General features: G+C 43.7%; 1 protein-coding gene across 1 annotated transcript in view; it reads right to left on the bottom strand.

Moving 5' to 3' along the window:
* Positions 1–18068, bottom strand: part of WDR18 (WD repeat domain 18) — a 30278-nt gene extending 12210 nt beyond the window's left edge. The window contains exons 1-7 of the mRNA XM_072601341.1: positions 17808–18068; positions 11573–11683; positions 3890–4023; positions 3622–3763; positions 2074–2217; positions 1455–1519; positions 1160–1284 (exon numbers count right to left, since the gene is read on the bottom strand). Coding sequence (XP_072457442.1) covers positions 1160–1284; positions 1455–1519; positions 2074–2217; positions 3622–3763; positions 3890–4023; positions 11573–11683; positions 17808–18017 — 931 coding nt within the window. The 5' untranslated portion in view covers positions 18018–18068. The remainder of the gene's footprint in view (positions 1–1159; positions 1285–1454; positions 1520–2073; positions 2218–3621; positions 3764–3889; positions 4024–11572; positions 11684–17807) is intronic.
* Between the last annotated feature and the right edge of the window lie 8614 nt (positions 18069–26682).

Raw genomic sequence — 26682 nt, 5'->3', positions numbered from 1 at the left:
TGTTCTACACACTACTCCAGTGAAAGGAGGAAGGTGCATTTCTCTCAGCTGTTCTTTGGGGTCAAGTGTCTAGTTCTTTCAAGGGGTACAAGAAAATTCTAAAAGCAAAATATAAATAAAAAACTGCCGTGCAGCGGCTTGGGCGGGGGTTTTGCGTTTTGGAGGGGAGTGAAAGACGAAGAGATTCACCATACCCGAGCAGTACCAGGAATCTTAAAACAGAAACAAATAAGAAGAGTTAACAAAAGGGTGCTGGAATGTCCAATCTGGAAATTTTTTTTAAATAAAGTGCAGTCCTGTGGCCATAGTTAATGCTAGAAGGGTTGTGGAAGGTTAGGCACACTAATACATTGCTGTGGAGCCGTGAAGTGGTGCAAAAAGCAACGTGGAATTGTGCAGCTACAAGGACCGAAACCCCCATGCCCTCCATCACCAAGTTTACACCCCTAAGGAAGCCGCTGATACATAGCAAATCATTTATAGCAGCACTTGTGGTAACAAAGAATTGGCAGCGAAGTAGAGGCCCAGCATTTGGGGAAAGGGTACATGGCACATGAATGTAAGATAATGTTACTGCGCTCTAAAAAATTACAAATACAGGAGCATGGAAAGATCTACAGGAACTGATGCAGAGCAAAGCAAGCAGAACCAAGAAAACATACACGGAGAATCAAAACTGAATGAACAAAGTTACAAAAAGGAAGTGGGACCCAAATGAAGAGATAGGAGAGGATGCCCCCAAGCTGCCCCTCGGGGAGGTGGGAGGGCCACAGGGATTACACATTGCACAGGTTTTCAGATTTCTTCAACGTATCGATCACTTGTGCTGGGGGATTTTTTGTCTCTACAAAGTAGTGTTTGCTATATGGGAAGGAGAGCAGGGGTTCTTAGGATAGCTACGATGACAAACGGAAGACATCACTGCAAGCTTAGTCTGTCCTCCTTTCTATCCCAGGGGCTCAAGACTCTGGAGAAGGTTGAGCTCAACTTCTTAGTTCACAAGAAACCTGGCCCCCCCTCCCAGCACCGCCAGGTAAGGCTCAGCTCCAACCCCCTTCTTCCTTTCCTGCTGTATCTGTGTCCCTAAGAGATGAGCAGTGGGTGAATGCCCAGTGCTGCTGCAAGTGCTATCCTGGAAAAAGAAGGGACCTCCCCCTACCTTTGTGGCTCACAGTCCGAATGCACTGCTTGCTCTGGATATCCCACAGCCTCACCGTTTCATCATGTGAGCCTGACAGCAACAGGGTGCCGTCGGCTGACACGGAGAGACACGTCACCTGGTTCCTAGGGACAGAGGGACACAGAATAGTATCTGAGTTCTGAGGACACAGTGTGAATGACAGACATGGGGGGGACAAAGGAGGAGGCTCCTACCCTCCCTTCCCCCCAGCTTCTTGGACATGACTTGACTCATAAGCACAGAGAAGCTACCTCCCCTATATCAGCCCCCTCACCGGTGTCCTTTGAATAGCTTTCCATTCTCCTGTTCAGTGCGGAAGGTCTTCTCTCTCTGCCCAGGCTACAAAGGAATAGGATGAGGGAAAAGAGTGGCTGAGTTCACAGCTGATGTGCAAGTAACAGGCATTTAGAGAGCTCTTTAAAGCTTGTAAAGGAGGATCCATCCATGATCAGCCCCTAGGAGCCTCCTAACAACCAGACGAGGCAGGGGTTACTATCCCCACTGAACACCTGAGCAAACTGAGGCTAGAAGCTGTGACTTGCCTGTGCTAAGAGTCAGGGTCAGGTTCTGAACCCAAGTCTTCCTGACTCTAAACCCAGAATGCTTTCCACTGTACACCACACCAGGAAAGAGGGAGACTTGGGAGGTTCCAAATTGCTGCTATCTGAGCAAGACTGATGTGCTGTTGGGGCTCTGGTCAGGAGGGAAACAGGCCAGTGAAAGATTTCATGTTCTTGACTTGGCTGCATGCTGAGCAGGGGGGGAGTGTGAATGTAGTCAGAAAAAAATCCCTAGGGAAATCAGCCAAGAACCCCGAAGGAGTCCAAAGCCCCCATACTTCTAGGAGCAGGAGGAGATGAATGGGCTGCAGGCTTTTCCCCCCAAATACTCACCCAAGAGAAAAGGTCAACCTGGAACACAGATCCATCGCTGCCCCCACAGAACAGATGGTACTCAGCTAAATCCATAGTCACAGACATGATGGCCATATCAAAGAGAACAGAGAGGAGCAGTTCACCGGAAGAGATCTCCCACAGCTGGGGGACAGGAGGACAAGACCATGTAACTGTGCAACTGATTTGGAGGTTAAGAGCAGAAATTAAAACATCTTGTGTCCTAAGACCTAGAACTGGTAGGAAATTTGAATATTATCTAATCCCCCTCCTCCATTTCACAGGTGGGAAGGGACTTGTCCAAGGTCACACAGGTAGGAAAGCAGCAGAATTAGAATTCACACCCAGGTTCTGACTCCAAAAGGCGGTCTTTAAGTGGCAAGCAACAAAGGTGTCCACTAGACATAAGAGCAGAGGCAAGCCATCAGCTTGTGAGGTTTTCATTTCCTGTTCCATTGCTACAGAGATAGACAAGCAAAGAGGCAGAGGACCTTCTATCAAAGGCAGGACCCCAGGAGTCAGGGTTCTTCCCTCCTGTGTGGCTCTTCAGAAGGGGGTTGGGATGAAGGAGGACTGAAATGCCAACATGTCTGCGGCACTATGGGTCTTCACAGCCCAAGAAATATTTCTTTCCTTAAATAATTCATTACTTGGATTGTGAGACACTGGTTAAATTTCTGGGTCTCAGTTTCCTCATCTGTAAATTGGCAAAATGACAGGGTTGGACAAGAGAAGCAGCCAAGTGCCTCCTAGATGTGAATCCCATGACACCAAGAACTTCCACTCTAAACAACAACAAAAAAAACCACATTGCTGACAATGCAAGAGATCTAGGTTGAGAGGGAAAGAGAAGATTAATTACCAACCAGTGAGAGGGGAGGGGGGCAGGGCACCACGCAATCACGCCACCTCACATCTGACCACACGTATCCCAGGCTGAGGCAAGGCCCGTTCCTCAGAAAGGGTCAGATTGAGCCAATTTCTAAGCCTTGCCCCAGCTGCCTGCATTCAACCAGTGGATTCCCCTAGACAAGAGGCTCATTTCAATCTTGGAAAGCAAACACATCATCACTGGTACTGTCTGTCCTCTCCCCTATCACTGTGTGCAAACTAATGCTGGGGATGTGCCCCTCAAATCTCTCAGACGCTGTTCTGGGTAAGAGGCCAGATCATCTTGGTGAGATGCAGAGGCTGATGGACAAATGGGAATGATCGAGCAGGAAGAAGTCCAGATATGTTAATCATGCAGCTTCCCTTTGAACAAGGAGAAGCTATAAACCTACAAGGGGGATTAGAAACTATCTGAAGGACTCACAGCTCTTAAGAGACAGCAGGCAAAAAAAGCCAGCTGGTATTGGCAAGACTCCCAAGACTTAAAAACAAAAGCTCAAACCTGAATTGACTGCAAAAGGCATCTCCTGGGACTAGGCCCAGAAAGACTTTAACTCCTAGAGCCCTCAATTGGACCATACTGTGGCCACTGACTGACAGGTCAGTCATGACTCTGAGAGAACAGAGATTCTAGGAAGTGCACTTGCCATGTCTTACCTTCACTGTCTGGTCCAAGGAAGCAGTGGCAGCTCGGGCCAAGGGCCCCCCAAAACCACAGTGTAGGTCTGTGATGGGAAGCGTGTGTTGGGACCACACATGGCGGGGATCAGGAGTTTTGGATTGTTCCACCTGCAACACACTAGGGGAACGGAGAGAGACGCAGTGAACCTTGAGGAATAAATTGCCAACTCTTACTGGTCCTCCCAATTGGCTTGGGAAAGCTTGTGGATGCCCAAGACGATAGCGGAACCAGGGCTTCCCTTACCTATGGAGACTCCACACCAAGGCCAGGCAGTCTTTGCCACCTGAGAGGAAGTGACTGCTGTCATCTGTGAATGCCAGGCAGGAAAGATCTTGGTAGTGTCGGTTCAGGATGGCCAGGAGGTTCCCTGTGGAAACCTGAGAAGGAGACAAGTGAGATTCTTGCTCTACAGACAGAGGAGAGAGGACTGGGAAAATTGCCTGACAGCCCAGACATCAGATACAGCACACATGGGCCACAGCCAGGAGAGCTGGATCCCCAGCCCCAGTCCCACCTCGCTGAGGCCTGTGGCTGGTCACAAATCATAGTGCTCTCTTAATGCTGTCTTCCCCTCCATAGGTGGGGACTGTAATACTTGCATTATCCATTTTCTGGGGTTGTGATGGAGAAAACACACTGTTAGTCTTAACTCTAGGGTCCCCCAGGAGAACTTAAGCCACTGGAGGGCAGAGACTGGTTTTTGGCCTTTCTTGCTGTTCCCAATGGTGAGTCCAGCACCTAGTGCTCATCAGTGACCACTGACTAGCTACGGCCAGGACACAGGAGGCAGCATCGGGAGAGCTAGGTCTTGAGCCATGATATCAGGAAGGATTGCCTGGTCATGTTGGGGAAGGAGGAAGACCCTGTTCTGGCTCTATGAGTTTCCTGAATCTCAAAATAAAGATGATCATTCTGCTGCCTCCTTTAAGGTAGAAGATGTGCCTTAAAGCTGCTACAGACACAGGAGTTATCAGAGCAAACCCAAGCTTGCATTCTGTCTGGTCTCTTCTCTCTGCACATCTACTGCCCATGAAGCTGGCAACTCTTGGCACACGACCATCCCAAGGACTCTGGGCCACCTCTCTCCAAATTCACCAGCAAGCTTCTGGGGAGCCCAGACTAGCTCTGACTGCTTTCTAGCATCCCCTGTGTGCCTTGCCCATAATGAAATGGTGCAGACTGACTGGGGGAGGGAAGAGAGAAGTGACAGGATGGCCTGGTACTCTAATGGGGTTCCGTATGGGAAGACACCCCAGGAAGATGTGAATTTAATCTTGTCAAAAAACGCCTACCAACTGAGGAATGTGGTGTATGACTGTGATGGAATACTATTGTGCTACAGGAAATGATGAGCAAGCTCTGGAGTCAGGAGGACTTGAGTCCAAATCCAGCCTCCGTCTGACATTTACTAGTTGTGTGACCCTGGTTAAGTCACTTAAACCTGATTGCCTCCCCCTCCGACCCCACCCTCCAAAAACAACCAAACAAAAAAGAAATGAGCAGGATAGGTTCAGAAAAAACCTGGGAAGATTTCTATGAACTGATGCAAAGTGAAATGGGCAGAACGAGAACAATGTGCATGCACAGCAACAGCAATACTGTAATGTGATCAACTGTGAAAGACTCAGCTGCTCTGATCAAGACCATGGTCCGAGACAACTCCAAAGGACCCAAGCTGGAAAACGCTCTCCATCTCCAGGCAAAGAACTGACGAAGGGTTGAGAGGAAATTCAAGTATCATTTTTTTCACTTTATTCTCTCTCCCTCTCTCTCAACATAGCCAACATAGAAATAATTTGGATGATTTCACATGTTTAACTGATATCATATTGCTTGCCTTCTCAACGGATGGGGGAAGGAGAAAAATGTGCACCCCAATTTTTTTTAAACAGTGTTAAATAAATCGAAAACCAAAACCACAACAGAAGGATTCCCTGACCAGAGGCAGGTGCACAGGAGAAGCTGAATGGCCTCTATGGGGGACACCTATTCAGGCATCAGTGGGACCAAAGGCTCCCTGAGGCCTCTTCCAGCTTGGGGACTCTGGCTGTCCCTCTGATCACATCACGAGCTCCCCCAAAGCTTGGGTGCTGTGCTTACCCACAGTGACTTTTGGGAACTGCACTCTGAGGAATGTGTCCCCTCCTTTAGTCAATGTGGGGAAACAAAGTGGCTCAGCAAAGGGAGACGCACACACAAGCTCCAGGCAGGCTGGCCTACCTGCAGCTGCCCTTATGGAACATTCCACCTCCAGCTTCCACTCATTTGCATAGGTTGATTCCCATGCCTGCGACACTGTTCCCTTCCTCTCAGCATCCTAGCTCCTTTTAAGGCTCACCTCAAGGGTGGAGAGGCCTGGCCTGATCCACTCGGGGCCAGTCCTCCCGAATCCTCTAATTCCCTTGCATTTACTTTATCCCCGGTAGAATGTCCTGATGATCTGCATGTCTGTTGTTTTCCCTTCCCATTTCAGAGAATGAAGAATCCTGGAGAGCAGGGCCTGCTTCACTCTTTGTCTGTGTGTCCCCAGCACAGTGCAAGCCACAGAGGACATGCTTAATAACTACAATGAAGCCCACCATGAGCTGTTTCTGACTGGCCCTCAGTCCAGATTCCAAGAGCACAGCCTGCCCTCTAGTGGTCACAGAAAACACCTACACAGACACTGCGAAAATGACTCAATGCAGCTGAGAGAAAGTCACTGACAGCATCCTCACAACTTAAAGCTCACCCAGTACTATCCTCTCATTTTAAAAGGGATGAAATGCCCCCAGTCAAACTGATAGCAAATATCAGAGCAAGGACTTGAACCTACATCCTGGTTCCCAAGTCCAGGGCTCACTCTGCTCCCCATGGGCTCCCAGCTACTTGAGGTTTACTTTGAAATCCCCTTAAAAACAAAGGCTCAGCCTGCTCCCCCAGGGCAGGGAGAAGGCACAAACTCCAGGCAGAAACCTCATTGGCTTGGCCACTCCATCTGTGGCCCTGGACGACACTGTGGACTATTCAAATATTCCTCTCCAATAGTCTCAAACAGACTAGACCCCTTTAACAATGGTCACATTGAGAAAACAATTCAAGTCCCTTGTCTCAAAGGCAGGCTTATGCATTAAGCATTTGAGGAAAAACCAAACATTTATCCCAATTCCCATGCTGGGCTACATTACAATAAAGTTTTACTGGATTTAAAATTTATTTAATTTGGCAAGTGTTTCAAGGCACAAGGTGCTGGGGCCAAGGGGACGTAGGGGGCGAGGAGGACAGAGGACTGGAGTCAGAAAAGCCTCAAACCACCAGCTGTGTGGCAGTGGCAGAGCCTCCCACAGCCTCAGGGTCCTCATGTGTAAAGTGAAGATAATAACAGCCCTTCACAGGGCTGTTGTGAGATCATGTATGTCAACTGCTTTGCAAAGCTTAAAGGGCAACACAAATGCTAGTTATCATCCTTATCACTATTCTTTTTAATGATGGGGGACACCAAGACAGACCCTGCTGTACCGATGCTTACTGGGTAGTGGGAGGGGTAAGGAGTGAGGGCTCTGCTGAGAGCTGGAGGGTTCAGGCCCCTCTGAGGCTGGCTGGGGCTCCCCAGGGAGAAAGAAATCTAAAGCCTAACCAGTGACGACAATTTAACTCACAAATGCCCTGTAATCCTGAATGTTACAGAAAGCATAGCAGACCCTCCTAAATGAGACCTGTAATCATTCAACCATCCTGAAAAAGTAAGCCGGGAACCGCATGGAGCAGAGACACAAGGAGAGGACTAGGGGCTGCGGATGGATGGCTAGCCTAGAGGTCTGCTTGTCAGGAAACAGACAGACTGCAAATGGACAAAGAGCCAGGCCCAGAATTCACCAGGAGGAGAGCAGGCAGGACTGCCTCTGGCAATGGCCCCGAGCTTCTCCCTGAAACAAGGGCCGATCTTCTTCTTATGATGCTGTTGCATAGAGAGGTGGGCGTAGGGGAGTCACAATACCCCCCCCCCCAAGAACTGAGAGGGAAGAGGAGTCAGCAGAGATCAGGAGTCACTTATGAAGAGCAAGGACGGACAGCACTTGGGAGCCACTGCTGAGCACATAATGTCAAAAGACAGCAAGGATGGTCACTAGAACATTGGGCGTGCTCCCACAGAAGAGTTATGTGGAGGATAGAGGGTCTCCATGGAAGAGGCGGCATAAATGGGATGCAATCTGATTTATTAGCAGAGTGCCTACCACACAAGAGGTGTTTAATATACGTTACACATACTGACTGACAATGGTGAGATCACACAACCACAGTAGAAGATGCCGGTCCCTGAGGTTAATTTTTTACTGTACCAAAAATAAGCATCCTTTCTAACAAATTAGTGCAGCTAGACCATCTCAAAGACAGGCTCCCCATCAATAATGTCCCAAGGGACGAGCCATCATCTCAGTCATCCCATGCTATGTTACAAGAGCCTAGTTGGTGTTCAGCCAGGTCAGTGGCTATCCTGTGCAGCTCTGAGGGATCAGGGTATACAGAAGTAAATCAAGTACAGATTGGGAAGTGTGGATAGACAGCAGCTAATCTGACTCTCTGAAGAATCAGGGAAAGAAAAGACTTCATGATGGCAGTTTTAGGGCCATCTGGGGAAGATGGGTTAGAATTGTTCTACCTGGCCAGAGAACTAGGAACCATGGGCAGAAATTGCAAAAGGGAATATTTTGATTTAACGAAAAAGAATCCTAACAATTAGAACAATCCCCAAATGGAACAGGCTGCCCTTGGAAGTAGTGAGTTCCTCCTCCTAGAGGACATGGAATCTTAGATCTAGAGCTCAAAAGGACCTTAGTTCCCACCTAATGCAACTCCCTCACTTTATGGAGGGGGAAAGTGAGGCCCAGAGTAGTGAAGTGACTTTCCTGGGTCACATGGCTAGTGTCTGAGGCAGGATTTACACCCAGATATTCCTATCTCGCACCCAGTTTCCTATTCATTATGCCATGATACCTGCTTTTCAAAAAATTACTTTTAGTTTTAAATTTTGAACTTAAAACACCAAAAAGATGAATATTTCAATTTGTAAAGAACACAAAAAAATTGAACATCAAACCTGAATGTCCATCTTGTGCCCTCTGCTTTTTAAAAACACAAAAGGGGCAGAGTGGCTGTGCTTTGGGTGAGGTGGTTTGTCCTGCCTGGTCTTGCCCTGGGTCACCTGGGTTCCCGGGCTCAGTTCTCCCTCCAGAGGCTAGGCCCCTGGGCTCTTTGGGGTTCAGAGCACTGCGTCTGCAGGGCCCTCTCTGGCATCTGAGAATGGAGTGCCAAAGACCTCAGAACTCGTGGTTGCCTGGGCTGTCCTGGTTACAGAGCTATTTCTGCTCCCCAGGGCTTTCAAGGTCCCCTGTGGGATTCCAATCACCCTGGAGCTTTCTTGGGCTAGGCCTCTGCTCCAGGTGACTCTAGACAGCACCTCAGAGGCTCTGGATGTTTTTGGCCCATCTCTGCCATGCTGGAAGGATACTGGCTTTGCTGATAACCCTTCCCTACTGCCTGTGGGCTACTGGCTGACTTTCTGTGCAAGTCTAGAGTGGAAGTAGTCATTCACTACATTTTCTCATTGGATTTCTGGATTCTTTTTTGGTCTGGTGCAAATTTTAGGGTTTTGCTATCACAGCTATGTGAGAACTGGGTGGCTGGCCTCCATTCAGTAAGCCAGCTTGGCTGTAAATTCTCTGGGTAATTTCTCTACCCCCAAGTCTGTACCTGTTGGGGAAATAGTGGGGGTAGTAGGATTCAGGTCTGAGTCAGATCACAGCCTTAGAGGTTCCTTCCAACTCAAAGATTCTGTGACTCTGTAGGTAACCAACAGAGTAGCCCTGATTATGCCCCTCTCTGCTTCTATACCACTCCATTAAGCCACAGATACCTTTCTTTCATTCCAAGGTATTACAATTACAAGGTACTTTGAATTTTTAGGAAGAGAGCAATCACTGAATCAGAGAAGGAGAAGAGCCCTCACTGGCTTCTATTAGGAAACAGGAAAGCCCTTTACAGCATCCGTGACAGGAGAGCAGCCAGTCTCTGGGAATACACTCATGTCACCCTCAATACTACTAAGTGCATTGTGACTGTGACAGGAAAAACGATCTTGGAACCAAGTGGTCTGTATGGGGTCCTGCTGCCCTGACACACAGGATTCTGTAGCTGTAGAGCTGAGCTCTACTGCTTATCCTTGGTGAGACCCTGATCAAGTCAGTGGTCTCTCTGAATCTCAGTTTCCTCATCTGCAAAATGACACTACAAACATTTACTTGCATGATGTAGTTCACAAGGGTCATAAGACAACAGAAAAACATACATCATGTTCCTGCCTTCTGTCCTGTGGAAATCCTATCCTAATTCTGTGTCTCAGTTTTTCCACCAGGAGAGGGGACAATAAATAATCTTTGCCCCTTTCACAAAGAAAGGAACTTTGGGGGGGAGGCGGGGGGATGAACTAGCATATAACAAATCCCCTCTGAAGAATCATTACAAAGTGTAAAGGAGAAAAGAAGGCTCAAAGATCATGCACAAAAACATAATGAGGGCTAGGGTGGAGAAAGAGGAGAGGACAACAAGTCTCTGTCTATGTAACGCGGGCTATGAAACATACTTTCCTTAGACAAAGGAGATGCCCACTGGTCAGAGAATGGCTAAACCAATGTGATGGTACATGAGTGTACCAGAATATTGCTGTGCAGTAGGAAATGACCGATGTGATGACTCCAGAGAAGCCTGGGCTGATTTAAATAAACTTAAGAGTGAAGTGAGGCGCTCCAGGAAAACACCACCCAGTGAGCAAACAACAAACAGAAAGGCCAATGCCAACAGCGCAACTAAAGCTGAGGCTGTGAACAGAAAGACCAAGCTCGGGCTAAAGAACTAAGAGGAGGCACCTTAACCAGGCGTACTTGTAGGGGAGGGGGAATGGGCAACACCATCAAGAATGTCCAACTTTTCCCATGTACTGGTTAATTTTACTGAACAGAGATCTCCTTCACTCTTTGCTCAAAGGCATGGCCTGTGAGTTTTGGTGGGAAATACTTTGGGAAATGTAGGTGTTATAAAAACAAAAATATATTACACATTTTTCTAAAAGCCTCATTTTCCCATGACCACATTAATGGACTACCAGGATAATAGTCTTAACAATAATTAACAGAGAAATACTTAACAAAAGTATTTTAGTAATAGCCCAAGTGTTATATAATTAGGAAGATAAATGTGCTGCTCACCTATGACAATGCTGCATATTATTTTGGGGTTCTCTTGTATTGTTACATAGGCTAAAACTAAAAACTTGTTGTAGATAATTTCTGAGCATAAATTTCTCTAACTCACACAGATAGACACACACACAGAGCTAAGGGTAAACCTACTATTCACAGACATCAGAATAACAAACTGAATCCCAATTCCACAAATGTAACCAAGAGGCCCCAAAGGAGAAGCAGCTACAATAGAGAGATGCAACTGGAGAGGAAGACTTGAGTTCAAATCTGAACTCAAATACTTACTCAAATACTTACTAGTTGGGTAACCCTCACCAAGTCACTTACCTTCTGTTTGTCTCAGGGAGGACAACAATAGCACCTACCTCCCACGGTTGTTGTAAATACCAAACAAGATAGTATCTGTAAAAAGTGCTTAGCACCATGCCTGGTAAGCCCTACATAAATGCTTACTCCCCTGCCCCCGCTCCCACAAGGAGAAAGAACAAATGAAAGGGCTAGATTTTTGGACAATGACAGAAAAGACAGGAGAGGGATCCTTCATCCTGGCCCTAGAAGATGGAAGACTCAGATTCTGAGTGCCAACAGACAAGGCCAGATACTTGTGTCATTGAAAACGGTACTGATCCGGCCTCAGGAGAGGATTTCTGCTCCACAGCCAATGCTGTCCAGCCTAAGACCTCCTTACCTCCCATAAGTAAATGCTCTCTGCAATGCCTGCCAGGACATAGAGGCCATTGGGAGCCGCAGTCAGACATGTCACCAATCCAGGGCAGACAATCTTCTGCTGAAGCTGATCCTGCAGGAAAGAGCACAAATGGGGTTGGCACTGAGTTGATGGAGATACTCACTCTCGCTGAGTAACAAGGCCACGGTCTGCCTAGTAGAATAAGCATTCACCAATCCCCCTCTGCTGAAATGAAGGAAGGTGAGTGGCTCCCAGACCAGAGGAAGTGACCCCAAGGTCACAATTTCCATCTGGCCAAGAAGATCCAAGCAGGGCCTAAGGTTGGAGCGTCACTGTCAGACACACCCTTCTCAGAGGATGTTTACTCTGTCTACACTTCTCGAAACAGAGAGGGAGGCAAAGCAGACACGCAGACTGTCACACCTGGAGCCAGCAGGGCCCCAGATGGCAGCTTGGAGCAGGTCATCCCAACCTGCTGAGTCTGAGCTTCTTCATCTATAAACACATGAATTAGCGAATAAAAAAGCATTATGAAGTGCTTACTGTGTGCCAGGAGTTGCCCTGAGGACACAAATATAAGAAAGGCAGAGATTCACACATTCTAGTGGGGGACAGCGGTGTAGGGCACAGAGCCCCGAGGGCAGGTTGCACAGCTCAGAGATGTCTGGGAATACTGTGCTCTGCAGATACTACAGGGCTTTTTTGTTTTTTGTTTCATTTCAAATTGAAGACCTACGGCAACCCAGTGTTTAGCAAGTCTACTGGTACCACTTTTCCAACAGTATGTGCTCCCACTGTGTCTCTGCATCACATTTTGGTAATTCTCACAATATTTCAAATGCTTTGTTATAATACCTGGGATCAGTGATCTTTAATGTTACTACTGTAATTGTTTTGGGGCCCCACTATCTGCACCCATATAGGATAGCAAACTTTATCAATAAATGTTGTATGTTCTAACTACTCCATAACCAGCTATCCCCAGTCTGCTGTCCCCCGCCCCCTATTCTGAGACACAATAATATTGAAATCAAGTCAATTAATAACCCTACAATGGCCTCTAAGTGTTCAAGTGTAAAGAAGAGTCAATCAATAGGGCAAACTTCATTGCTGTCCTATTTTAACAAACTATTTTAACAGCCACCCCTGATCAATCAGCAGCCATCACCATAGAGGCAAGACCCTCCACCAGCAAAAAGATCAGGACTCAGCTCAGATGGTGACATCTTTTCTGAGCAATAAAGTCATTTGTTAATTAAAGCATGCACATTATTTTTAACCCTTACACACAGATCTCACCAGACAGTCAATATAAAAACCAGACTGACTATGTATCTAACACTTAAAGAGACTACAGGATAGTGTAAATAGAACTTTTCCATGCAGTGGGAAAGCAAAAAATCCATGGGACTCGCTTCATTGGGATATTCACTTTACTGCAGTGGAATACACAATTTCTCCAAAGTACGGCTATGATACCTCACATGGTTATTTTCATGAAAACTGCAGGCACCCAATAAATCGGAGTTATTATGCAAAGATCTTTAAGAGCCTTAGATGATGGGGAAGGAATTCAAACATTTATTCAACACCTCCTTTGGACAAGGTGCTGGGAATACAAATGAAGAAGCATATTAAAAACCTTTTAAGTTCAACTTAAAATATTAAGAAACAGATATTTTTCTCATCCAAAGTCCTTTCCATACTATTTATTAACATAAGAACAAAAGCTAAGACCCAGAAACTGTGACTAGGAAACACTTTTTGTCCAATTAAGATCCTGGCCTGGCCCAACCCTAGAAAGGATGAAGGTTATAATCCATTTAAACAAAGTACCTGGAATACTGTCATTCCCCTCACCTCCCCCTCCCGTGGCCCCCATCACTGCCTTGGTGTGATAGAGGGGCTTGAGTAGCCCAATGAAACTATGAGCTATGCTGTGCAGCGTTACCTGAAACAGCCAGGTTATAGTGGAGAGGTCTAACAAAAGGTGATCCTTTTGAAAGGAAATGACCAACCAATCCAGTATCTGCCAGGAAAACCCCATGGACAGTACTAAAATGATAAAAGAGATGACACTGGAAGAGGAGCCCCTCAGGTCCAAAGGTGTCCAACATGTTACTGGAGAAGCGTGGAGGACAACTATAAGTAGCTCCAGAAAGAATGAAGCAGTTGTGCCAAAGCTGCTAAGAAGCGTAGCTTCGAACGCATCTGGTGATGAAACGTAAGGCCAATGCTGTAAAGATGAATACCACACAGGAATCTGGAACGTAAGATCCATGAGCCTTCAGGGTAAGCTGGATGTGGTCAGACAGAAGATGGAGAGTTTAAACATCAACATCTTAGGTGTCCGTGAACTTAAATGGAAGGGAATGGGTGAATTTAATTCAGGTGATCACTCTATATACTACTGTGGGCAAAAAGCCCCTTACAAGAAATAGAGTAGCCCTCACAGTCAATAAAAGGGTGAGAAAAGCAGTACTGGGGTATAATCTCTAAAATGACAACGATATCTGTTACAATCCAAGGCAAAAAATTCAACATTCCAGTAATACAAGTCTATGCTTCAACCACTGATGCCAAAGAGACCAAAGTTGATTAGTTCTATGAAGTCCTACGTCTTCTAGAGAAAATACCCTCAAAAGATGTCACATTCATCATAGGAGAATGGAATGCTGAAGAAGGAAATAAAACAATCACTGGAATAATAGGCAAGTTTGGTCTTGGAGTACAAATGAAGCAGGGCAGAAACTAATGAAGAGTTTTGTCAAGATAACTCACTGATCATAGCAAACACTTATTTCCAACAACCCAAAAGACCCTATACATGGATTTCACCAGATGGCCAATATCAAAATCAGACTGACTATATTCTTTGAAGCCAGACATGGAGAAGTTCTATACAGACAGTTAATACAAGACCTGGCAGCTGACTGTGACTCAGATCATGAGTTTCTTATTGCAAAATTTAGACTTAAATTAAAGAACATAGGGAAAACCATCAAACCACATAACTACAACCTGAGTAGCATTTCTTATGAAGATGAAGTAGAAGTGATGAATAGATTTAAAGGATCAGAACTGGTAGAGTGTCTGAAGAACTATGAACAGAAGTTTGCAATACTATAGAGGAGGCAGCAACAAAAAACATTCTAAAGAAAAAGAGCAGGAAAGCAAAATGGCTGTCTGATGAGGCTTTATCAGCGTTTGTCCATCGTTGCCAAAGAGGACCATGCCATCAGAGAAATGATGACATGACTTGCATTTGACTTTGTTTTGAGTGAGGGAGGGCTGTGCAGGTCACCAGCCTCACTTCTCCTCCAGAGCCATCTGAATCCAATGACCAGATATTCATCAGGATGACTGGAGATGACCCAGGAGGAGGCAGTTGGGGTTAAGTGACTTGCCCAAGGTCACACAGCTAGTGAGTGTCAAGTGTCTGAGGTGAGATTTGAACTCAGGTCCTCCTGACTCCTGCACTGGTGCTCTATCCACTGCACCACCTAGCTGCCCCTGAGGCTTTATAAAAAACTGAGGGAAGAAGGAAAGTAAAAAGTAAAGGAAAAAGGGAAAGATATACCCAACTGAATGCAGAACTCCAGAGAACCAAACACAGAACAACTGACTGGTTTAAGACTGGAAAAGGAGCATAACAAGGCTTATACTGTAACCTTATTGATTTAACTTATATGCAGAGTACATCATGCATGTACAAAATTCCAGGCTGGATGAATCAAAAGTCAGAATTACGGGTGTTGGGAGAAATATCAACAATCTCAGATATGCAGATGATACCACCCTGATGGCGGAAAATGAAGAATTAAGGAGTTTCTTGATAAGGCTGAAAGAGGAGAGCATAAAAGCTGGCTTAAAGCTCAACATCAAAAAACCCATCACTTTCTGGCAAACAGAGGGAGAATAAATGGAAGCAGAGTCAGATTTTATATTCTGGGGCTCAAAGATCACTGCAGACTTTACTGCAGTCATGAAATTAAAAGATGCTTGATCCTTGGAAGGAAAACTATGGCAAATTTGGACAACGTACTAAAAAGTGGAGATATCACTTTGACAACAAAGGTCCATATAATAAAAACTATGGTTTTTCCAGTAGCAATGTATGTCTGTGAGTACTGAACTATAAGGAAAGCTGAGTGCCACAGATTTGATGCTTTCAAATTGTGGTGCTGGAGTCCTGTGGACAGCAAAGAGATCAAATCAGTCAATATTTCAGGAAATTAATTCAGGCTACTCAACTGGAAGGACTAATACCGAAGCTGAAATACTTTGGTCACATAATGAGAAAGCAGAACCCCTTGGAAAGGAAAAGACCTTGATATTGGGAAAGACTGAAGGCAAAAGGAAAAGGGGACAGCAGAGGATGAGATGGATAGACAGTGCCATGGAAATAACGAATATGAGTGAACTTGGACAGACTGAGAGAGGTAATGGTAGAGGTAGACAATTACCACGGTGCCTCTTACCTGGAGGCAGAAGGAACTGGAATGCAATGGTCTATACAGTCACAAAGAGACCAAAGAGTACAAAACAGTAAAGCCTCCTTTGCCTTTTGGGATAAGGGTATTGAAGACAGGGAGGAGGAACCTTTGAACCCTAGAGGGGTGCAGCAAAGAAGGAGATGAGTAGTTTTAAGAGACGATTAAGTGACTATTGTTCTAATAAATGGAGTAGAAAAGGTTAACACCAAACTGACCTGATCCTTGTTCAAGACTCCTATAAATGCTGCCTTACGGGAGAGACACATCCAAAGACAAGAGGTGATTCTGCCAGTTTAGGTATTTTTCTCCCCAAAAGAACAAAGCTTGAGTTTAGAATGATGTTAATTAATAACTTTCTGGCACACTTCTGCTTAATATTTTTACTTTATTACAAGTATGACAATCTCAGAGTTTATAGTCTATTGGGAAGAGAAAGCAGAACTACAACATGAACAAGGGGACAAAACAAAGTGGTGTGTGATAGGGAGAAAGGAAGTAAATTTTTTAAGTGCTTTAGGAGAAATTTGAGGAGGGAGAGAAGTGGTTTAAAAAGAGAAGATAAGAGAAGGGAGGGATACATTCTAGATGCAAAGGTAGGCTTTTATAAATGCCCTATGTGCAAGAAAAGCATGAAGGCTTATTACTATGAAATACGGCTGGAAGAGTAGGTTGCAGTCACACTGGAGAAAGACAGCCTAAGGGATATGTATTTTGTTCCTAGACCTGTACAAAAGACACATTATTCTGAAGGAAGACTGGGAAAAAACAGGAGTAGAGAAACCAAATGGAGGTTTTATTACAATCTGTAAGATACTATATCCCAGCAAATACTGGGACAGTTTGCTCTGGGGTTTTATTTTGGTCTCCATTCTCCTTAATTAAAGTGAATATAAAGTAAAATGGTACATGGGGGTAGAGAGAAGAGACGCTAAGCAGAATGGAGACTGCTTGGCTGAGAGAGGAGCAGGAAGCACGATGGGCTGTTCGGCCTCAGGATGGAGAAAGAGTTAGAAGCAGTGTATAGGCCAGCCTTTAGTAAAAGGGTGGGGTCAGGCTCCAGGAAGTCTCTCCTGATGTCCACCCCACTGCTAGCGCCTTTTGTATCTCCCAGTGCCAGGAGCACAGTAGGTGCTTAATAAATGCTTACAGGTTGACCAGAAGACTCCTCAAAGGTCATCTCCTGCAACACCCTCCGAAGGGAGTTTTAGAACCTCTGGCCCGGGGAGGGGGGAGGAATGATTTGCCCTAGGTCACCCTGCTGGCAGAGGGGGGCAGGGCCGGGGCTGGCACCCACGCCCTCCAGACTCTCGGTCCAGAGCTCCTTCTAGAGCATGGGAAAGGAGGGAATGGTTAGGGTAAAGAATGGAGAAGGAAGAGGAGAACAGGGATGGGGAAACACATGGGGGAGGAGGAGCACGCACGGGGGGGGAGAAGCACGCACGAGGAAAGAGGAGGGACGCAACCAATGGGAGCCTCGGGTGGGCTCAGCCACGCCCCCTCCTCCCCCTCCCCCTCCCCTTAACCACGGCCACGCGCTCTTTCCCCCTACCCTTAGGGGAGCCAGGGGTCAAGCTCTCGCCCCTCCTCTCCCACCCCTCCGCCTCCCCTTCCCAAGCCGAACGCGCGCGCCCGGCCGCTCAGACCGAACTTTCCCAGCCCAAAGCGGGCCTCTTCCCTCCCTTTCCCTCCCCTCCCCGCCGCCGCACTCGCTCTCTCCCGCCCTGCGCGCCTGCGCGAACCTTCCGCTGGAGCTCCCAGGCGCAGATGTAGTTCTTGCCGAGCTGTCCCGCCAGCAGGTGCTCGCCGTTGAGCAGCGCGAGGCTGCGGGGCCCGGTCTGCCCGCCGCGGTACGTGTGGAGGCTGGTGCCCGAGTGCAGCTCCCACACGGCGCAGTTCCACAGTTGGCCCGCCGAGTCCGTACATACCGCTACTTCCACGGGCGCCGCCATCTTTACCTCCCGGACACTAGCCCCGCCTCCCTGCCCGCGCGGCGCGGTGATTAGCCGAAAGCTGGCCCCGCCCCCTGCTCTGATTGGAGCCGGAATGAGTTCGTGAGCGCGCAGCGCCCTCTGCAGGGCGGGAGGACCTAGCGATGCCGACTCGTCTGCATCTGGCTCGTCCCTTTCTCTTCTGGGATGCGGTCCACGTGGGAGGGAGGCTGTAGCTTTTACCAGCGGTGACCACGGATCTCAGTCTCCTCTTGCATAAAACGAGGGTGTTGAACTACAAAGCTTCCGCCATCCCTTCCTGTTTTCTAATCCCTGAGACGAGATCCGATCTGAGTCACCGTTGGTTAGAAAATTAGCCTTCATTTCGCCAGCTCTTCCCTCACCCCCTTGCTACGTAAATCTACAGCAAATTTCCAATTTTCAGTTCAAGTGATTGTACTCTAATCCCAAAGGTTCCGTGTTTCAAGGTCCCTCCCAGCCCAGACATTGTCCCCTAAGTAGTGGTATGCTTGTAAATGTTAACAACCGACTCTCCAGGACCACACTTTAAAGTTTAATCTACATTATTGAAATTTTCTACATCACCTTCAGTTGAGGAGGACGAGCAAAACAAGAAAAAAGCCCTAGAGGGTCCCTCCCCACGCTGACATTCTCCATTCTAAGGGTCCTCTAAATTCTAAATGAATTAAACCATGGACCTTAAAGCGGTTGGAAATTGTGTTCTCTCCTCCCATCAGAATGCAAGTTCCTTGAGTTCAGGGACTGTCTTCACTTTTGTATCTGTATTCCAGTGCTGAACATAGTGCCTAGATAAATGCTTTTTTTCCCTTCATACAGTCAGGCATGTAAACCTCTATAAAAAAATGACTTATGGAGGGAGGCTGAGAACTGTAAAGTAGCTGGACCTGAAGTCAGAAAAGCCTGGGTTCAAATCTAGCTTCAGACACTAGCTATGTGACTGACCAAGTCACCTAACCTGTGTCTTGGTTTCTTCATCTATGAAATGGAAATAGCACCAATTTCCCAGAGTTGTGAAGATAAAAATAATATGACATTTACGAAGTGCTTTGTAACCCTTGTTGTTGTTCAATCCTGTCTGACTCTGCGTGACCCCATTTGAGGTTTTCTTGGCAAAGACACTGGAGTGGTTTGCCATTTCCATCTCCAGCTCATTTGACAGATAAGGAAACTGAGGGAAAGTTAAGTGACTTGTCCAGGGACACACAGCTATTAAGTGTCTGAGGCTAGATTTGAACTCAGGTCTTCCACTGTGCCATCTAGCTGCCCTAAAGTGCTATAAATGCTAGCTATGATTTATTATTATTTGCATTTTAAACCAGTGCCACAATTCTAAATCTGATTTCTTTGAACCCTTTGAGGCTGTTCTAAAGACCTATTCTCTATGTCACACCATCACAAGTTAAAGTAATAGAACAAGGAGAGAGAATACTTCCTTTACTCCAGTACTGTCATTTACAAAGCCCTTTCTTCAGCTTTTCTTTGAGGTCGTTATGGAACATATTTGACAGTCACCTGAAGGTCTGAGATTCAGAGGGAGTAGACTGGGTTATTGGTAGGGATGGGAACTAGAACCCAGGTCTCCCAATTTCCAACCCAAGGCTCTCTCTACTGTAGCATTCATGGAATATTGGGATAAGGGAGGAGGTCTCTCTACTGTAGCATTCATGGAATATTGGGATAAGAGAGGAGGGACAGCAGGGTACTCACACTACGTAACTCCAGGAGTCTTTCTTGAATTGATCACTGCATCCCCTTCCCACAGGCCTGCTGTTGTAAAATACCATGGACTTCATGCATGCTCAATAAATATTGATGACCACAATGGGAGAGTGAAAGCATCCAGTACTGCTGAGTAATCCATTGGTGTGATCTCCAGAGGTGATTCACTGATATCTCCCTGGGAATAAAAGGTCAAAGGAGGCAGAAAGAAGAACAAGAAAGAAGGCAGGCAGGAAGGAAGGAAGCAAGGAAGGAAGGAAGCATTTATTAAACACTTACTATCTGCTAAGTACTTTACAAATATTATCTCATTTGATCTTCATAACTACCCTGGGAGGTAGATGATGTTATTACCCCTATTTTACAATTGTGGAAACTGAGGCAGGTATTAAGTGACTTGCCCTGGGTCACATGGCAAGTAAGTATCTGAGGCTGGATTTGATCTCAGGTGTTCCTGACTCCTGTATCCACTGTGTCATATAGGTATTCAGTATGAGAGTAGGAAGCAAATAAGGGGAAGAAACAAGCTATCAATGAGAAGGCTGTCAGGACAAGTAAGGACCTTAAAACATAGGACATCTATTCCAGCCCTCAGAATGTACTGATGAGCAAATGGGGAGCCTGCCCCAAAAGGGTGTTTTAGATGAACAGAGGTAGTGAACTGAACAGTCCCAGGGCACCAGGTTGTCTCACCAGCAGTGGGCACTGTTGACCATTCTCTCATCTCAGAAGTTCTCCCAGCTTAGCTGTGGTATTATATGATCCCTTTGTATGAACTAAAGTTAATAGTGGCAGAAACAAAGTCCTATTCAGAGGCAGTTAGAAGGAGTGGTGAAGAGAGTGCTGGATTTTGAGTCAGGATAGATAGCCTGAGTTCAAGTCGTGTCTCAGACACCTGGAGCTACATAGCATAGTCAAAGTCACTTACTCATCCAAAGCCTCAGTTTCCTCATCTGAAAAATGGATAAAATACACAGGTTGTATGATATGTAAAACACTTTGTAGTCAGTCGATAAATGTTCATCAAGCACCTAGTATGTGTTGGTATGACAGGTAAAAATCTGAAATAACCAAGAGAAACAAAGGTTTGAGTTTCTGAGTATATTGATTTATTAAGCAATGCATGCCAATTACATAACAAATTGGGAGTAGGCCTCCTTAGCTTGGCACTGGACCCCAAATACAAGGGGAGAGATTTTTATGCATTAAAAGATAATGCTTAACAGGAAATAAACCAGGATACCAGATTAGGTAATCTGTAATCTGATTTCTAATTGGAGGAAAGATTAGGGACTTTCTGAGTTGGGAGGGGGATGAGCAAGTTCTGGGAGTTGAGAGAGTGGATAATGAGCAGGTGGACTTTCCCAGATGTGAAAAAAGATGTCACTCAATGATTAGCAAGCAGGTAGAATATATAGAAAAATGAAACTTAAGTCTCAAAATGGTGTCAGTTTGATTCACACAGTTCTCTCAATTCCTCCTCTTTGATTCATGGGGGAGGGGCCAGCCCAATGTCAAATTTATAAGTTTTTAAATGTGCTCATACTCACTATTAACATTCTGTACCTAGAAAAGACCACTGGGAAGCATCCTGTCACATAGATTAGTACAACAGCTAACATATAGTCTAAGAACAATAATTATGATATCCCTTATTAAGTGAAGCTACAGGTGAAACTACTTAAAAGGCTCACAGTGGACTAATTTTGAGAGGAAAGATTTACATGTCAACGAGGTAACCAAGAAAATTCATGAAACATAAATACCATGAACCAAAAAGTCAAAGCAATACAATGATGATCATCAATATTAAATAGCATCAAATCTCCTTGTATTCTAATAACTCACTGCCAGTGTCCATTTAATCACCACATTTTGTCTTGAGTCCCAGATGTGTTGTGGAGTTGTCTGATCCCTGGAAATATCTTCTCTTGAATATTTTGGAATAGGTTTCATTCTCAGGACTTCTCTGACAGGGATTCTAATTCTCCAGTTCCAAGTCATTTGAGAAAATTCCTTGGTAATTCTGCTAAAATTTGCCAATAACAAGACATCACAATTTTGTACAATTTGGTTTTCCAAATCTGAGACTTCAGGGAATTTAAGTTTTTATATACTACTTGCTGATTCTTTCTTTACCTAAACCCTGTGCCTGATATATAAATCTAGAAAAAAAAATTATGAAATTCTGGCTTGTAAAATGTGCTCTTCTGTCTTTTAAAAATTATCAGACAGGTACTTTAAAAAGGTAAAATAATTTCACTTTCTTCACAATCGTTAATGCAATTTTATATGTAAAATCCTTCATCTAATTTTGAGAACTTAACATATGCAAAGCCTGAATTTCCTATTGTGTGTGTTCGTCCTTTGTTGCCAAAGAAGACCATGCCATCAGAGAAATGATGACATGTCTTGCATTTGACTTTGTTTGGAGTGAGGGAGGGCTGTGCAGGTCACCAGCCTCACTTCTCCTCCAGATCCATCTGAATCCAGTGACCAGATATTCATCAGGATGACTGGAGATGACCCAGGATGAGGCAATTGGAGTTAAGTGACTTGTCCAAGGTCACACAGCTAGTGAGTGCCAAGTGTCTGAGGTGAGATTTGAACTCAAGTCCTCTTGACTCCTGCACTAGTGCTCTATCCACTGCACCACCTAGCTGCTCCCTTAGAGGATTTCCTATTAGAAACATTTGGAAACCCATCATGTATAGAAACCACATTACATCTCTTTCTTATTATTTTATCTAGTTCCTTCCTTAGGGGAATATCATCCATATATTATAATTTTGCCACAAATACAGCTTAAAACTGTAAGATTTTTCATACTTATATCCTATTATAGTAACAGAGATATTCCAGTATTAATGTATCAGTTAGTTATATATTTAGTATTTCAACAATTCAAAACTGTTTATCGAACTTTGCTACAAAAGGAAAAAGGCAAGACAGTTATAACAATGTCAAGACTGTTCTATCAAGGATATAGACAGACCTGACATATATCATAACAGAGGAAAAAACTCCCTTAACTCTGATTCTATGCATGAGTCATGTTTGACAGCCAATCATATGACAAAGCTCCACATTATTCACAGGTTATAAAAAGTCAGGCACAGGATTAATCAGGTGGGAAATTTCCTATTCATAGAAAAAATAGCACAATGGGGAAACTGAGTCAAGAGGATTTTGCCTTAGGACATGCTAAAGTCATTCCCTCAACTTTTTCCAGGGACAGATATGCACTGAGAGCAGTTCTCATACTGCAGGACATGCCATTTTGAACTTAAATGGTAGACCATTGGTTCAACAGACATTTCAAACAACCGTATCTGAAATTAAACTCAGAACAATATTAAATTACAATCCTGACAGACTTTACCTCAAATAGCAAAATTCCACTAATCACAGTTTAGGGCTCAAATATTACTAATTTTCTCATGTTGTCCCAACCGTTACATTTCATTTATACTTCACTTATAAATTTAAAATAGCCACATTCTGGAGTTCTTCAGGTTACACAGAGAATGCATGAAAAGTGACTCATATTAATGTATTGAATTAACATCTTTAAATCACTCTATACATTTTCATAATTTTTATAAGTGATAGCCAAATAATTTCAGATGACAATTCACTCTCATATAGTAAACTTGTAAATTCTTCCATTTGACAAGGAGTGAGAGAGGGAAACCTATTTTCTCAGTTCTAGGTTCTTAAACTTCAGTACTTTAGAATTTTTCAATATCTGATCAGCAGGGCTGAGAAGATGTTATGATCTAGCCTCATATACAAAGACTCAAGAGACCTCACAGAGAAGGATATCTTAAAGAATCTGCGCAACTTTTTTCCCTAAGCAGTAAATCATTATGATTATCTATCTAAAAACAAAATATACCCCATTAAATAATTAATAGTTTTAAAATATCTATTTTTATTATATTCTTTTAAAAGCTCAGTTTATAATCTAACAGCATCCAGATTAAAAGAAGAGTTATCTGTCTAACAGCATTTCTGATACATTAAAAGAAAAATTTTTTTTAGAAAAACATAGCATACACAACAATAACGTGTGTTTAAAGCATGAAACAAAACTTATTACCAGTCAGATGTCAATTCAGCTGAATGCATTTCCAAATTATTTTATAAAGAAAATCATTCATTTTATCACCATTAACATCTTATACTAATCACATCTAAAATCTGGTATAGGGTTATCCTGTATGGAGCAATTACATTCAATTAAAAAAATTATATGTCAATATTAATATAGTACTTACCATATGTTAACACTACGTCAAGCACTTCACAATCATGATATCATTTGCGGCGGTCCTCAAACCACTCTGGGAGGTGGGTGCTAATCCTATCCCCTTTACAAATTAAGAAACAGAGGTAAACAAAGATAAAGCAACTTCCTTAAGATCACACAGCTAAAAAATTTCTAAGACGGAAGTGTAATTCAGGTTTCCCTAAACTCTATATTTTCTAGAAAAATTTTTTATTTGATGCCACAATTAATAAAAGAATATATCTCACCACATCATAATTTAGGTACAGTACAAATCTCAACCAAATTAAATCTGGATTTACAACCATTAAGTCAAAACCTCCATTTTCCAGAGCACTTGTGCTTTAAAATTTAGAGCCTAGAGTTAACAATTAGCTCATTTTCAAAGGTCTGAGGTAGTACTTCACCTTTCTATAAACTTTTATTTATTTTCTTTCAAAAATCTAGCGCCATCTTCTCACCTTTATCTGAGACTTTTAAGTTTCAGCTTCCATCAAAAGGTAGGGAGAGGCTCCAACTAGTGGCCTAACATATCCATCCCCTTTCTTTGGAGCTCAGGAAGTTTCAAAAGATTGCACTTTCAGGGGCAGATTTTCTAGTCATATCCCAGACTACCTAAAGAACTTATCTTCATTCTTTTTAGTTTCTCCTTGATAATTTAACACAAAATTTTTAAATAACTCCAATTAATTGCAGTTCTGTTACCTTTGGGGATTTCTAAGAGCTTACAAATGCATGAATTCTTTCTAATATTCTTTGGTGACTTTGTTTCTAATATACCTAAGCAATTCTGTTATATAAAGCTTTGAAAATTCTATTTAAGGTTTCCCAACAGACATTCCAAGTTCCTGGTCATCTCTCCCTCTCCCATCATTGTGAATATCTATCCCCCTTATCTAGAACAGGGTCTGAACCTAGGCAACAGTAACAACCTTTTTTCAGTTTAATTCACCTTTTTCATTCCTTAATTAAATTTTATTCATTTTAAAGTTGCTCGCCGATTTAAATAAACTTTTCTCCTTTTATGGTCAAGAAAGGGTTAACAAGAGGCCATTCTTAAGCATCTGAACTTTTTTTAATCAGTAAAACTGATTTCCTTCCTAGCACAAAAACAACAGCTCTGTCAACTTCCAGTCCAATCATTCTAATCTGAGTGAATGATCTCTTTCCCAACTTGAATTCTTCCTTTCATAAAAGGGAGAGAGCTGCTTAAGCTTAATTTATAAACCTGTAAAATCTACTAAGATGTTCTTAGCAGTTACCATAATTTGGAAATTTACAGTAAAGATATGACGTCAGTTACAAATTCAGTTTCAGCTTCATTTGTAACACCACAAATTTCTACAAACTAGGAAAAAGTTTTCTTTTCTTTGATTACCTGACTTTATTTCTGTAAACCCAAACCGGCCAGTTCTGAAATGACAGAGAGAAAGTGTCTTGGATTTTTTTTTCCTTCTTCTTAACCTATCTCCCACTGAAGTGGGGGGTTAGTTCTGTTTACTAGGACACAGAATTAAGCATCAAATTACAGAAAGCTGGGAGATCTGCTTCAAGTATGAAACTGTGAAACTTCATTAATTTTCCCCAGCACTCTGAATGCTTTAGTTGCAGCTTTTCAACAGTCTTTCTGTTTGGTGGCATTTTAGAAATTTAGAAATTCTAAGTGGCTGGTGGCATTTTAGAAATTTTCCGAAGTAGCAAAATCTACAAAAAAGACTAAATACAACACAAAACAAAGATGTTTCTAAACATTTTACAGACATAAAAACACATACAAAACAATAAGACAGAAAAAGTGTGTGCACAAATTTCTAAAACTTGCAGTAATTGAAACTCTCTTCTTCAAGCCAAATTTGGGACCCATTTGGATTTTTATATGTTGTAGACCAATCTTAATTTCTTTAATAATCAAAAAGGCCAAGTTGAGACCAAAATAGATGATCAGTTATCAGTCTTGCAATTGAAAAACCAAATTTCACCTAATTCAATAGCTCCCACTGTCAGACTGTCAGTCACTCACTATCTATAGTTATTTGTGACTACTAGTCATCCCATTTGCCAATATGGTTATTTGTGATAGGTAGTGCACTCTTCTCCAACTTAAGCAGAGGCTTACCTATTCATTCAAAGGAATTTCCAGGGAAATACCTGCCCCAACAATGAGAGGGCTTACCTTAACTCAGAAGAATTTGAAATCAAGATGGAGAGTGACCTCCTCAACCTGGCTTGGCTTCACCGTTATGAGTGAAATCTGAAATAACCAAGGGAAACAAAAGTTTGAGTTTTTAAGATTATTGATTTATAAAACAATGTATGCCAACTGCATAATAAATTGGGACCAGGCCTCTTCAGCTTGGCACTGGACCCCAAGTACAAGGGAGACAAATTTTTATGCATTAAAAGAAAACAATTAACAGCATATAAGATTAGATCATCCTATTTCTAATTGGAGGAAAGATTAAGGACTTTCTGAGTTGGGAGGGTGTATAGTGAGCAGGTGGACTTTCTCAGATGTGAAAGAAGATGTCACTCAATTCCCATGATTAGCAAGCAGGTGGTATATATAGGAAAATGAAACTGAAGTCTCAAAATGGGTTCAATTTTACAAGATGTAGTCAGTTTGATTCACACAAT

This window comes from Notamacropus eugenii, chromosome 4 (assembly GCF_028372415.1).
Source record: "Notamacropus eugenii isolate mMacEug1 chromosome 4, mMacEug1.pri_v2, whole genome shotgun sequence".
In the NCBI taxonomy this organism is placed as follows: Eukaryota; Metazoa; Chordata; class Mammalia; order Diprotodontia; family Macropodidae; genus Notamacropus; species Notamacropus eugenii.
The sequence above is the reverse complement of the archived record's forward strand: the minus strand, read 5'-3'. Positions and strand labels throughout refer to the sequence as shown.